Genomic DNA, 12,806 nt, shown 5'->3' on the forward strand with positions numbered 1-12,806 from the left:
ATGAGCAGGTCATCACAGTAAGAGCGTCATATTGCCACACCACTGTGCATCTGTGAGGGATCCGACGGAAACTGCAAACCGAAAGATGCCAAGAGGACCCTTCTGAGCGTGTACGTCTAGAGAGACATAAGGGCCACCAATGCCTACAAACAAAACTCATGTGCACGTTGTCACATCACCAAATACAAAAGCACCATCACGCGGGTGACCAGACAGGAGATGGTCGTGAGTGGAAAGACACAGTGCCCAGGCAGGACCCAGATGTTGCCCCAGAGCAGGTGGGAGGTTCGGGGGTGGTGGAGGTGGGGGTGTTGGAGGAGGAGGTGGTGGTGGTGGTGGTGGTGGGGGGTAATAGTGGTGGTGGCAGTAGAGCCTTTACCTCCACTGGGGCAGCATCAGGGTAGAGCTGAGAGACCAGGGCTGCAGGGCATGCGGCAGAGGCTGCAGGTCGCAGCTGAGCTGAGACGCCTCGCACATGCTAAGCCTGCTGGGAAAGCCGCAGTTAGCGTCTGGCTCTGCCCATCGAACACGCAGCAGCGCATGAAACAGCCCAATTACATTAGCCTTTATGGGGTTTTAATCTGTCGACAACAGAGCACCACAGAGCTGTGCCTCGGGCGAGACATGGACGGAGAGAGAGGAGAAATCAATATCTTCCCAGCATCGATTGCCCGCAGTGAGTTATGGCTCCCAACACACTTTTTAGCGCCGAGACGATGTTGCCTGAAGCGATTGCACGGTTAAAACCCCACACCAAAAGCCCCAGCACGTTTACAATTACATGTGGCAGACAAATCGTGCCATGGTAGCATAACCACACAATTTATTGACCGGGTGCTTTTTTTTCCCTTTTAAAACACATCACTGGATTTGGCTTCACGTTATGGGACTGCAGACGTGAATTAGCCTTGGGCTAACTCTCATACAATGCATTAAATTTATGTTTCGTACATGGTAACAAATAAAAAAGGCCTCTCTTCTCTTCATTATAAAAACACACAGGCATGCCCACGCACACAGACACACACAGACACAGACACACACACACACACACAGACAGACACACAAACACACACAGACAGACACACACACACAGCAACACACACACACAGACACACACCCCTCCTATGAATGTTTATTTGGGCAAAGGGTCGGGCAACATGAACTGTCTGGGTACTAGTCCCGTGTGTTCTCAGTGTAGATCTCAGTTCCTCTCCATATTCTGTCTGTGTTTCCCACACAAACAGCAGCTTGTTTGAGCAACCACGCCACACCTCCCTCGTCTTTCTACTCCTCTTCCTGTTCCCTTCAGCTCATGCGCTCTCATTCCTCCACTCCAGATCTCTCTTTCCCCTCTTCACGCATCGTCTCAAATCCACTCCACCGTCTCACCTGAGCTCTTGTTCATCCCCACACTGCCCCCCCCCCTCCCCATCTCACCTGATCTTCTGATCCCCCACCCCCGTCTCACCTGAAGGTCTCCTCCTGCAGCTGCTCCAGCTGGGTCTGCAGCTGCAGGTGCCTGCGGCCGGCGGGGCTGTTCAGGTCCTCGATGGAGTCGGACTGGTTGAGCCGCTCCATCAGCACCTGGTTCTCCGCCAGCAGGCTGCTCTTCTCCTCCTGCAACCCCGCCACCTGAGCCCGAGGATGGAGGAGAGAGAGAGAGAGAGAGAGAGAGAGAGAGAGAGAGAGAGAGAGAGAGAGAATGATGGAGAGATAGAGAGAGGAGAGAGAGAGAGAGAGAGAATGATGGAGAGAGAGGAGAGAGAGAGAGAGAATGATGGAGAGATAGAGAGAGGAGAGAGAGAGAGATAAATAAAAAGAATTGTTCAGAATGTAAGTGATTCATAGTGGTAGCTGAAAAAACTACCTGTCTGTGTACTAGCATTAGATAGCCTCTTGAAGGCCAGTTCTAGAGTCCAGATGGAATCTTCTGTCTGTGTACTAGCATTAGATAGCCTCTTGAAGGCCAGTTCTAGAGTCCAGATGGAATCTTCTGTTGCTTTCTACCCACCGAAGTCTCAGCACAAACAGAACTATGCATTCTACAGTGAACGAGTAGTTCTCTCCTCCCTCCATAATCTCATCCTGTGATCTACTACTTTAAAGTATATAATGCTATGGAACATTGTCCATGCCTCCACAAGGCTAATACCAGACTGAAGTAAAACATTCATTGTGGTATGAAGAGGTTAACCTCTCAATCAACATAATGGCTTTTGGGTAAAGACACAGGAATTTATTATAAGATTAATGATTGACTGGTAACCCACAGAATACCCAGTAGCCAGAAACATTGCATCCAATCTATCTAAGGCCTACTTTGAAATCAGCCTGGTTATAGCAAACACATATTTAAACAACTTAACATGAAGGATGAATAATGTCAAAACAATGAATGTAAAAGCAAGCACATGTCCAACAAAACTGGGGGGGGGGGGGGAAGAAACGCAAAACCACAACCAAAACTCAAACTCGTCTCGAGCCAACCAGGGCATCATGCAGTTTATGAGGCTCTGTCCAAACATGGGAAGCAGGGTGAGATTCCACACCAAAGCAAAGCGGCAGTGCTGGGAGTACAAACACATTCCCAGTCTCCCGAGGGGACTGCAAACAGGCTAACTAAAAAGTGCCTTTGCTTTCCAAAAGATTCTAAAGATGATTCACTGCAAAAACCGATATCTAACCAAGTGTTATAATCTTATATTAACATAAAAAATCTAGTTGGTATTGTTTTTAGTAGATGCAGACTTTGAGCTTTCTCAAACTTATTTGACTTAAAATAAGTAAAAATGTTCTTAAATTAAGACAAGTAAATTTATTTGTCCATGGGGTAAGTAAATTTAAGATAAAATGTCCATGGGGCAAGTACATTTTTCACAGATCTTTATACTAAAAACAATACCAACTAGATTGTTTTATGTTAATATAAGATTATAACACTTGGTTAGATATCAGTTTTTGCAGTTCTGAAACTGAATTGTAGGTTCATAACCCCAACAGTGAACTGGCCTAACATGGAGTTAATGCTGTCTTTCTGTCTGTAAAATGACTGATTAAACTCTGACTTATTAGACTCTCAGGATATAACTGGAGTGTCCAGAGTGAATTGCTCACTAAAAATAAAGCAAGACAGGAAAAGCTGTTGATTTTGTGAAAATATATTTAAATGCCGTCTGTCCAAGAACTTTGAGGACAAAGCACATTATGAACAATTTCAAAACTTAAGGAAACATGTAATAAATCAATAATCTGCTGATGGAAGTGGTGCCAATAAAAAGTGACTTCTAGGCATCGTCTGCATTCTCTACACGTGGCATCTATGCTGCGGCTGCCAAGGTGACCGTTGCTAAGCACTTTGAGCCGTTGCCATGGGAACCCATACAGACAGGTAGGTTAAGGTGAGGGAGGTGGGGGGGCATTAGTCCTCTTGTGTGCGTGTGACCACTCAGCAGAGTTAGGACCAAGCAGTGGATAACCAGACACACACACGCACACGCACACACAGAGTTAGGGAGCCTCCACGCCACTCGGGGGTGCTGTTATGGAAGCAGACAGCAAATCCAGGGCCATCAGACAACGTTAACGCCACAGAGAGAGAGAGCGAGCGTGAATTGCAGGAAGGGAGGAACGGAATGAACAGAAGAAGACAGTATTTCAAAAAAGAAAAGCAAGATTTACCCTTTCTTCTAGTTCAATATACTCTAACCTCAGTCTATCACGTTCTTCTTGAACGAGGTAGGCCTTTAAAGCAAGGCAGAGATCAGAGGTCAGAGAAAAAAAAATTACACACAAAAGAAAGACAGGGAAAAAAAACAACTCCTACACAAGGCCTTACACTCTACAGGACAATGAGGCAGTGGGATACTGCTTGTGCCTTTATAAAGCGTCTAACGGTGAGCAGACACTACAATGAGACTGGAATTGGACGAGCTATCCAGGAACTGGGAAAGGATGTGTGCTCAGAGGTTTTTGATGTGTGTGGGTTTTTTTTTTTCTTCTGTTTTTCAAATCATCAGTTCTTGACTTGCTCATTTATGGCACTGGTGAGACGTTCACCCCAGTCTCTCAGTACTGACTTGATGGAACAGCACAGCTAGGTGTAATGCTGCACAGGGCAGGTTTCATTTGCAGCTCAAGCGCACCAGCTACACGGCTTGCCTATGTGGGAACAGAAGCCAAGAACAGGGAGCCACCAGTCTAAAAGCTCATAACTATACTAAATGCATGGCCTGATGGAAATGAAGGAAAAAAACAAGTGTCATTCCGCAAGGAAATAAAGTGTAAAATAAATAATAGGTGTGGACCATGGATGGGTTTGGTGTGAGTTCTACATATTTGAAAATGAGGAGAATGGAAAGTGAAGTGTGTAGAAGAGCAGCCAGAGTGGCCCTATGCCTAAGAAGAGTCTGCTTCCCAAATGGGAGAAACACCAACGTCTTTCCACATTTGAGTTTGTTCAACAAACAAAATGAATCCATTACATCATTGTGTAAATACAGGATCTCATTTTGCTTACTTGTGAAAGTGTCTTTTTTAACATTAACATGTTTTTATCACACACAGGACTCAGCTTTACCAATTACCAGGAAATTCACTACATTAGCTTAATGTCAGTGTGTCACCAACTGCACAGAGTTTAAGACACTTGTAATCTTATCCTTGATTATGTATGAAATGTCCAGCCTGGTCATTGCCTACCACCATTTCCTGAATGATAGATATTGGCAACTACCTTTGAGTCCAGGAGTTACACCATGTAAAAGAACAGAAATTATACCAGTTAACATACACAGTAACCGTTGTTGTTCTACTGACAGATATAGAGCCCATTGCTATTATTTCAACTTTAATATTATTTTTCTTATTCATCATAAGACATTCTCAAGTGAAACTTCCCATTTGGAAAAAAAACATTCTCCTGTTTAGCCAAGGTGTGAATGTGTGTCGCGTCCCAGGTGTGTGTGTGTGTGTGTGTGTGTGTGTGTGTGTGTAAGTAAACGGCCTGTACCTGCATGTCTAGCTCGTGGCAGCGCTGGGCAATCTCCTCTTTGGTGGACAGAGCATCATTTAGCTCCTCCACCGTCTTCTTGAGCTACAGGATGTAGGAACACAGGATCGTCACACAAAACACACCGCTACAAGGTTGTCTGGAGCCATTATAACCCCTGCTGCATTAAGAGACACACTCTCACTAACCGAGCTTTATTAATAAACATAGCCTACAAACTAAATTAGTTAACAATAGGCTGTCTGTTGCCAATCGTAAAACATTCACACCATACTAACAAACATGTTTCTCAGAAAACTGCATATTTCAGCATTTCTAGACACATTTCAGTGTTTATCTTTATGTTTAAACATTGATTTAATATTTAAGTAACTGTATGTGGTGGCAGCGTATCCATAACACAACACAAAAAGAAGTCATACGAAAATATTGCCATACTGATATTTTGTCCCACCCCTAGTCGCAAAGGTCTCTAATGTCATTTTCTTCTGAATAAATAATTTAGCTCCAAACAAAACAAGTTGTGATACTGAACGAGAGCAAATAAAACCCAGGTGCCAGAACAGGGGTCATGTTTGTTTACCTGTCTGTCAAGATCAGCGTAGGTATCACTTCCTCCAGTGACCGGCGTCTCTTTGCTCATCAGCTATGGCAGAAAATCATTTGATTTATAAATGCATTCATTAATTTCAGTGACACTAATGATGTAACAGTACACTGTCCCCCTGACCCCCCCTCTCAATGCACTGTGGGGGAAAAAGACATACCTCCTGGATGGCTGTCATGACAACATGCTGCACAGACTCTTCCATCATCATGATTGTCTGGATGTACTCTGTGAAAACAGCCCAAAATGGAGATGGCTTTTGGCATCATGAACTCAATACCAGTCGACTCCACAACCCTCCTCCACCTCTCTCATTTCATGTCAGTAAACTCTGTGTGCGCCACTGCCTTTGCGTCCCACCCGACAGCATCGCCTTGCAGGGTTGGGAGCCGGAGGGTGTTTACAGAGAGTGTGTGTCCAGCCAGCAGCATTTTACCAGCTCCACCTTTCCAAAGCTGATCGAAAATGTGTTGCTATGGAGATCAGGGCCCATATTCACAAAGAATCTTAAGGTTAAAAGAAGCTCCTAACTAGTGAAGTTAGGGGCATCATGTCAGTCATAACTTTAGGACTCCTAATTTGTTTGACTAAGAGTAATTCTCAAAGCATTTTAGTGTTAAAAGTAGTCTTCTAAGAAGTCTGGGACAGCTTAGAAGTAGACGAGAGGACTCCTAACTCACCAAGACCTATTCACAAACAATCGTAAAGCAGCTGTTTGTATCACTCCATGCCGCAACGCTTTGAAATGCACATGCAGAATCACTTAAAGGAGATCTCAATCGCAAAGGAATTTTGATTTAAACTAAATGTAACGTTTCATTGAAAATAAAATTAAATTGCTTCTCGTCTATGGAAACGGGTCTTCATACATTTCACAAACATCGCAAAGATACTGCATGAATCCTAAGTGCATTCCATTATGAGGCTATATTTGCTTTGTAGCCTGTTGTATTTATTTATTTATTTTTCTATCTATATATCCATCTTTCGTCCTTCGTGGTACTTGGTGTGTTTGTGATTATGTTAGTATTAAGGAGACTTGCTGGAATCTAAATACGGACACAATGGTCCTCGCTTTCTTTTATTTTTCACTCGCTGTCTGCAGGAGAGCTAAACCACCAGGGAGCTCCTCCTCAGCTTCATCAAAGCGTTGCTACACACAGAAGCCCTGAGCTCGCAGGCAGCAGTGCTCACCAGCAGACATGGAGCTCATTAAGCAAGCACACCACTGCAAACCAACCCTGACATCCAAAAATCAATCACACACACACTCCCTCACATACTGATAAGCACATAGACACACAGACATACCTAAAACACAGACACGTACGCATAAACACACATGCTCAAAACATACAGAGACATACACACATACAGACACACACACACACACACACACACACACACACACACACATACACACACACAGACAGACAGACACACGCACAGACAGACAGACACAGACACACGCACACGCACAAACACACACACACATACAGACACACACACACACACACACACACACACATACAGACACACACACACACACACACACACACACACACACACACACACACAGACAGACAGACACACGCACAGACAGACAGACACAGACACATGCACAAACACACACACACACACACACAAAGCGTACACAAAAAAGCAAACACAATTCCAGACAGGCACACAAGATTCAACAGCTCCAGCCCAAAGACACAAACTCTAAAAGATATACAGAGAGACAGACAAACACACACACACACACACACACACAGATTCCACACCTTGCTTCTGTTCACAGTTGACTGCACAGCCCAGGATGAGCTGCAGCATCCTGCCCAGTTCGGCTGCGTCTGAGTGCTCGCCGATGAGGTTGACATCTGGGAGTGTGAAGTCATTAATCTGCTGGCCAAGGATCTGGAGAGGAGATGAGAGGAGATGAAAACCACGAGCGCACCGATGAGTGAAGACACGAGAGAGATGAAAGAAAGAGCGAGAATACAGAGGTCAGTGAAGAGGAAAAGAGAGAAGGGGACCCACAAGAGGTGAGCTTGTGGTCAGCAGACAGAAGAACACATAGTGTGGGAACAATTAATTTAGGCGTCTGGTCTGCTAGTCATTGAATATGCTACATGCAAACACACGCTTCACTCTCACCTCCTGGTTGTAGTCCAAGATTCCTTTTAAGATTTTCTTTAGGTTGCTGATCTGAATGGAGAGAGACAGAGAATGACATAAAAACAGAGGGAGGGAGAGAGGGGGAGAGTAGAAAGAGAGAGTGAGTGCGAGTGAGTTCACAACACGGGTTGAGACTAGGGCGGCCAGAAAATAATACTGGTTTCTGTGAAAATGGAGACTGACGTATGGCATACCTTTAATCTCCAATTATCCCCCACTTCAGGCTTAATCCGGCTTATCCAGTTGTCATTGAAATACACATTATCGCTAAGAGAAAGAGAAAGAGAAAGAGAGAGAGAGAGAGAGAGAGACAAAGAGAGAGAGAGAGAGAGAGAGAGACAGAGACAGACAGAGAGAAAGAGAAGCATGTGATTTACACTTGTGTGAGCACGTTGGGGAACTGAGGCCTTGAATTTAGGAACACAACACAACAGGAAAACACCAATTAAACACCAAAAAAAAATCAAAACACCGTTACATCTTGAGTGTAATCTTGATCAGATCATTTGGAGTGACAGCTGTTGTATTGCATCAGGAGTTTTGTCACACAGCGTGTAAAAGCCCATCATCACCACCCCCTCCCACCACCCTGCTACAACACACCGCCTTGAATGGTGAATTCCACCAACTCAACTACACATTAAACAGGATACTTACACACAGTGCTGTGAAAGCCACAGCACATAAACATCAACCACGGGCAGTGCTTAAGAAATCCGCCCACAACACCATCAAAAACAAACAGTGACTGCACATCCACTCACACAAGAGGCTACAGCTGCCCTCAGGTCTGTGACATTTCCTTATTAAACCTTCATTTGTTATGACCTTTAATTAATTGCTATAAGTAAATAACTTTTAAACTTTAAAGCTTTATGTTGAGTCCCTCTGGCAATCCATAGGGTGGTAAAGACTGGTTGGAGACAGTGGTCCTATCAGGTCAAAGGCCACTGCTGACTGGTTGCTTTCAGACAGAGTTGTGACCCCAAATGGAGGAATAGTCAGTGACTGTTGGGAAGCAGAGAGCTCCAGACTCACATCTTCTGCAGGACCTGGGCCATGACCACCCCACTGGTCAGATCCTCCACTTTTTTACACGCTGTCTCCACTCCAAACGTCTGAATCTGAGGGAGACACAGAAACAAGATACAGTCACACATGGGTATACAAAACCAAAGTTTAAACTTCAACAATCACTACCCTATCTTCAACATTGTGAGGACATTCTTAGATCATATTATACAATGACGGTAAGGTTATTAAGCAGGCAGGGCAGATAATCACACCCCATACACACACTTGAATGTAAGGGACACCATGAGCTATGTATGGACATTAGGCTACATGCAATCAAACAACACTATCACATAAGCCTTCCTGTCTGTGCAAGACTGATTGCATGCTAAGAGTGCATGTTGATTTCTGAAACGTAATGCTTCCCATTTTAAGTTTGGTCAAGTGTCTGCATGCAGCCATTGCCACATTGTTCCTTACTGGCCAACCACAACAGTACACCATGTACAGACATTAAAATCAGGTGTAAGTACAGCAACTCTGCCTTTTACAAGAAGTGTTTTTTGTGGTACAATAGTAACATCTAATTCTGTATACCTCTGTGTGTGTGTGTGTGTGTGTCATAAAGTAATAAAATGTATCTACTACACACATACTGTTAGAGGCACATTAGGATCGTTTCAATAAAATAAAGGAGGACATAAGAGATCTGAAGTGATGAGATAAAGCAGTAGCTGTGGAGAGATTGCAGCTGCCCTTTCCCCCTTTTAAAGACAGGCCAGGGGCTTCCTCTAATCTTAAGGCTTCCAATTTCCTCAGAGTGCAGACACCACGTCCGGTTCCTACTGACAACTGACAACTCATTCTCTCCCTCGCTCTCAGTGGCGCAGAATAAACACAGCTGTTCTGTCCCTGATATATATATATATATATATATATATATATCTCTCTCTCTCTCTCTCTCTCTCTCTCTCTCTCTCTCTCTCTCTCTCTCTCTCTCTCTCTCTCTCTCTCTCTCTCTCTCTCTCTCTCTCTCTCTCTCTCTCTCTCTCTCTCTCTCTCTCTCTCTCTCTCTCTCTCTCTCTCTCTCTCTCTCTCTCTCTCTCTCTCTCTCTCTCTCTCTCTCTCTCTCTCTCTCTCTCTCTCTCTCTCTCTCTCTCTCTCTCTCTCTCTCTCTCTATATATATATATATATATATATATATATATATATATATATATATATATATATATATATATATATATATATATATATACATATACATATACATACACACACACACACACACACACACACACACACACACACACACACACAGCCCCACTAAGACCAAGGCTGTCATCTTATGATGACTAGTAGCAGTGTGTGAGCAGCAGGATTAAGACAAGTGGTCATTTCTTCAAAACAGTAGCTGCTCAGTGTCTCTTTGTCCTGCTCTCACTCTTACACACTCTCACACACAGGTCAGACATAAACATAATGCTGGGAACTCCTTGTCCCACAGCATGTGGTCATGGCTGCCCAATGGAAAGTTGGAACACTGCTAAGGGCTGCAGAAGAAAAGAAATGTAGCCCCTTCTCCCTCCCTCATTCCATTCTCCCTTCATTCCTCTCTTTCCTTCTCTGGCAAACTCATTCTTGCTCCTTCTCTGCCTTCCTGCCTGGGCCTGGACCTCAGCAAGTGCGTGGTTATCAAACTGCTGGAGGATGTGTGTGTGTGTGTGTCCCAGTGCATTACTGTGTACCAACATGAGGCCTAGCTGTGCCCCTAGAACAACCCTAAGGGTGTTATTTAGACAAACACATGCTCTTCTTCCAGTCTCCACACACACACACACGCACACACAGTCTCCAACAGACCTGGAAAACATCTGTAGACCTCTGGATATTCCATCTGTACTCACCAGTTGTGAGCAGTTTTACAAGATACTTAAAAGGGTTCAGATCCAGTAGGGGAGGAAAGTGGGGAGGAAGACCAGATTCATAGAGCAGCAGAGCATTTGTACACAGTTTAACCAAAAGAAATAAACATGGTGGAGTGTAACGAAAAATCAAAAACACTACAACTACAACAACACTACAACTACAAAAGTCAGAGTAAGGAAAGAGCCCAGCGCTCCACAGACACACTCATTCAGAGAGTCTCTGTGTCCTCAACCAAACCCTGTCGTGACAGGAGTAGACCTGCAGGCTTTGCCGCGCCAGCTTTACCCGGTCACTCAGCAGGTGGCCTGTCTGGCTGAGGCAGACTCAACCCATCTGACTGTAGCTCATTCGACTGACCGGTCAGCTGATGTTAAAAAAAGCCAGGCCTGGATAGCAGGAGGCTTTTTCAGTTCCTAGGCTATAGTTAGGGCCAGTGATCTCAAAGTAAAAAGTCTATAACAACAAAGGGGCAGAAGTGGCATCTACCAGAGAAGTGTGGGTGGCAATTCTCATGCTTACGTCAAACAGGAAACCCCCCACACTGAAAATTCCACTCAGAACAAGGTCAGGTGATCACATTCACCTTAACACTCACTGCCCACAAACACTAACCAGAGCCTTTTTTCATTTAATTCCACCTGCAAACCTGTCCTACATTCACTTCATTAGAATGCTGTTGGTGCAGACATCTTGTTTCTTAACACTATATGGGAAATTTCCATGTGAAATAGCAGCCTAACCCCCACTCTGCCACATCAGAAGGCTAGAGCTGGGTGGAGAGGAGAGGAGAGGAGAGGAGAGGAGAGAAGAGGAGAGAAGAGAGGAGAGGAGAGGAGGAGCAGCAGACAGGGAGGGCACTGCTCTGCTCTGCTGGCTAGCGGCGTCAGCTGTAGCTGGGACTCCGGGCCACGGCATTAAGTTCAGGCACGTGGCCAGAGAGGCATGAACCCAAACACTCGACTCCGGCACTTACGTAACACCAGCAACGAGCTGTTCCACTTGCCATGAACTGGGATGGGGCCTCTCTCTCTGTCTCTGTCCCTCACCCTCTCTCTCTCTCTCTCTCTTTCTCTTTCCCTTTCTCTCTCTCTCTCTCGCTCACTCACTCACACACTCATGCACTTTCTTTCTTTCTCTCCTCGCTTTCAAATCACATAATCACAGTCACACCCACACTCGCTCTCTCTCTACGTCTTTCTTTATCACCCCCCCCCCCCCCCCCCGAGACACACACACACACACACACAGAGAGAAACATACAGTAAAGCCAGACCCACTCAGTAGAGCTCAGAGCAGAGAGGAAGAAAGAGGGGGCTTTGTTTTGGAAACAGAAGTGACAGAGGGAGGGAGGGGCAGAAGGGTATTATGACAGAGAGAAAGCAGACCGTTCAGGAGACTTCCACTGTTGAAAGTCTAGTCATGGAATTGTCGGTGCAACACACTCAACTCACAGGCATTCTTCAACAATCATTTTTCACTCAACACAAAAATGGCGCACGCTTGGGGGCCGCAGTCACCTGAGTGCATTCAGTAAAACAAAGGATGCTGATGCAGGGGCCAGGCACATGGCAACCTCGCGTCACACTGGACATTTCTCCTAGGCCGCTCAGAGTCAGATGACCCTCTGGGCTGAGAGAGGGCTGGGGCCAATTCCCAGGATCCCGTACTGCGTCAAAGCCCATATATCTCTCATAAGTGAACACCCCCCCCCCCCCCACACACACACACACACACAGACACACACACACAGACACACACTCTTCTCAGACACAGGGCGCACATTCATCTCTTTCAGGGAGAAGCCCACTTCCCAAAGGGGCACGCTGGGATGGCATCCCATCCATCAGCAGGAAGGAGAGGGCACTCTGCTGCTCCAGCATCTTGCCACAACAGCGCTCCGTGTCTGGCACATGAGTCACTGGCCACGTCAGCCCAGCTCCACGCCGTCAGTCCTGCCATTCTATCATAGACCTGCCCACTAAATGGGTACCCTTAATGCCATTTTGGGTACTGTTAGCCATTTTTGCCGCAAGTTGGCAAGCTTATTCAACTATGAAGGAGATATAGGC

At 45.3% G+C, this 12,806-nt stretch overlaps 1 protein-coding gene across 3 annotated transcripts in view; it reads right to left on the reverse strand.

Moving 5' to 3' along the window:
- hook3 (hook microtubule-tethering protein 3) overlaps positions 1-12,806 on the reverse strand; it is a 33,921-nt gene that overhangs the window by 13,451 nt on the left and 7,664 nt on the right. For 2 of the 3 annotated variants that reach the window (XM_076283711.1, XM_076283712.1), the window contains exons 2-9: positions 8,835-8,920; positions 7,991-8,063; positions 7,776-7,826; positions 7,403-7,535; positions 5,779-5,846; positions 5,595-5,657; positions 5,012-5,095; positions 1,472-1,635 (exon numbers count right to left, since the gene is read on the reverse strand). In XM_076283711.1, coding sequence (XP_076139826.1) covers positions 1,472-1,635; positions 5,012-5,095; positions 5,595-5,657; positions 5,779-5,846; positions 7,403-7,535; positions 7,776-7,826; positions 7,991-8,063; positions 8,835-8,920 — 722 coding nt within the window. Of the gene's footprint in view, positions 1-1,471; positions 1,636-3,681; positions 3,745-5,011; positions 5,096-5,594; positions 5,658-5,778; positions 5,847-7,402; positions 7,536-7,775; positions 7,827-7,990; positions 8,064-8,834; positions 8,921-12,806 lie in introns of all 3 variants that reach the window. The other variant, XM_076283710.1, reaches the window with a different exon arrangement.

This window comes from Alosa pseudoharengus, unplaced genomic scaffold (assembly GCF_046254945.1).
Source record: "Alosa pseudoharengus isolate Yale_2024_CS ecotype anadromous, Long Island Sound unplaced genomic scaffold, YU_APseudo_1.1 YU_APseudo_1.1_scf_14, whole genome shotgun sequence".
NCBI lineage: Eukaryota > Metazoa > Chordata > Actinopteri > Clupeiformes > Clupeidae > Alosa > Alosa pseudoharengus.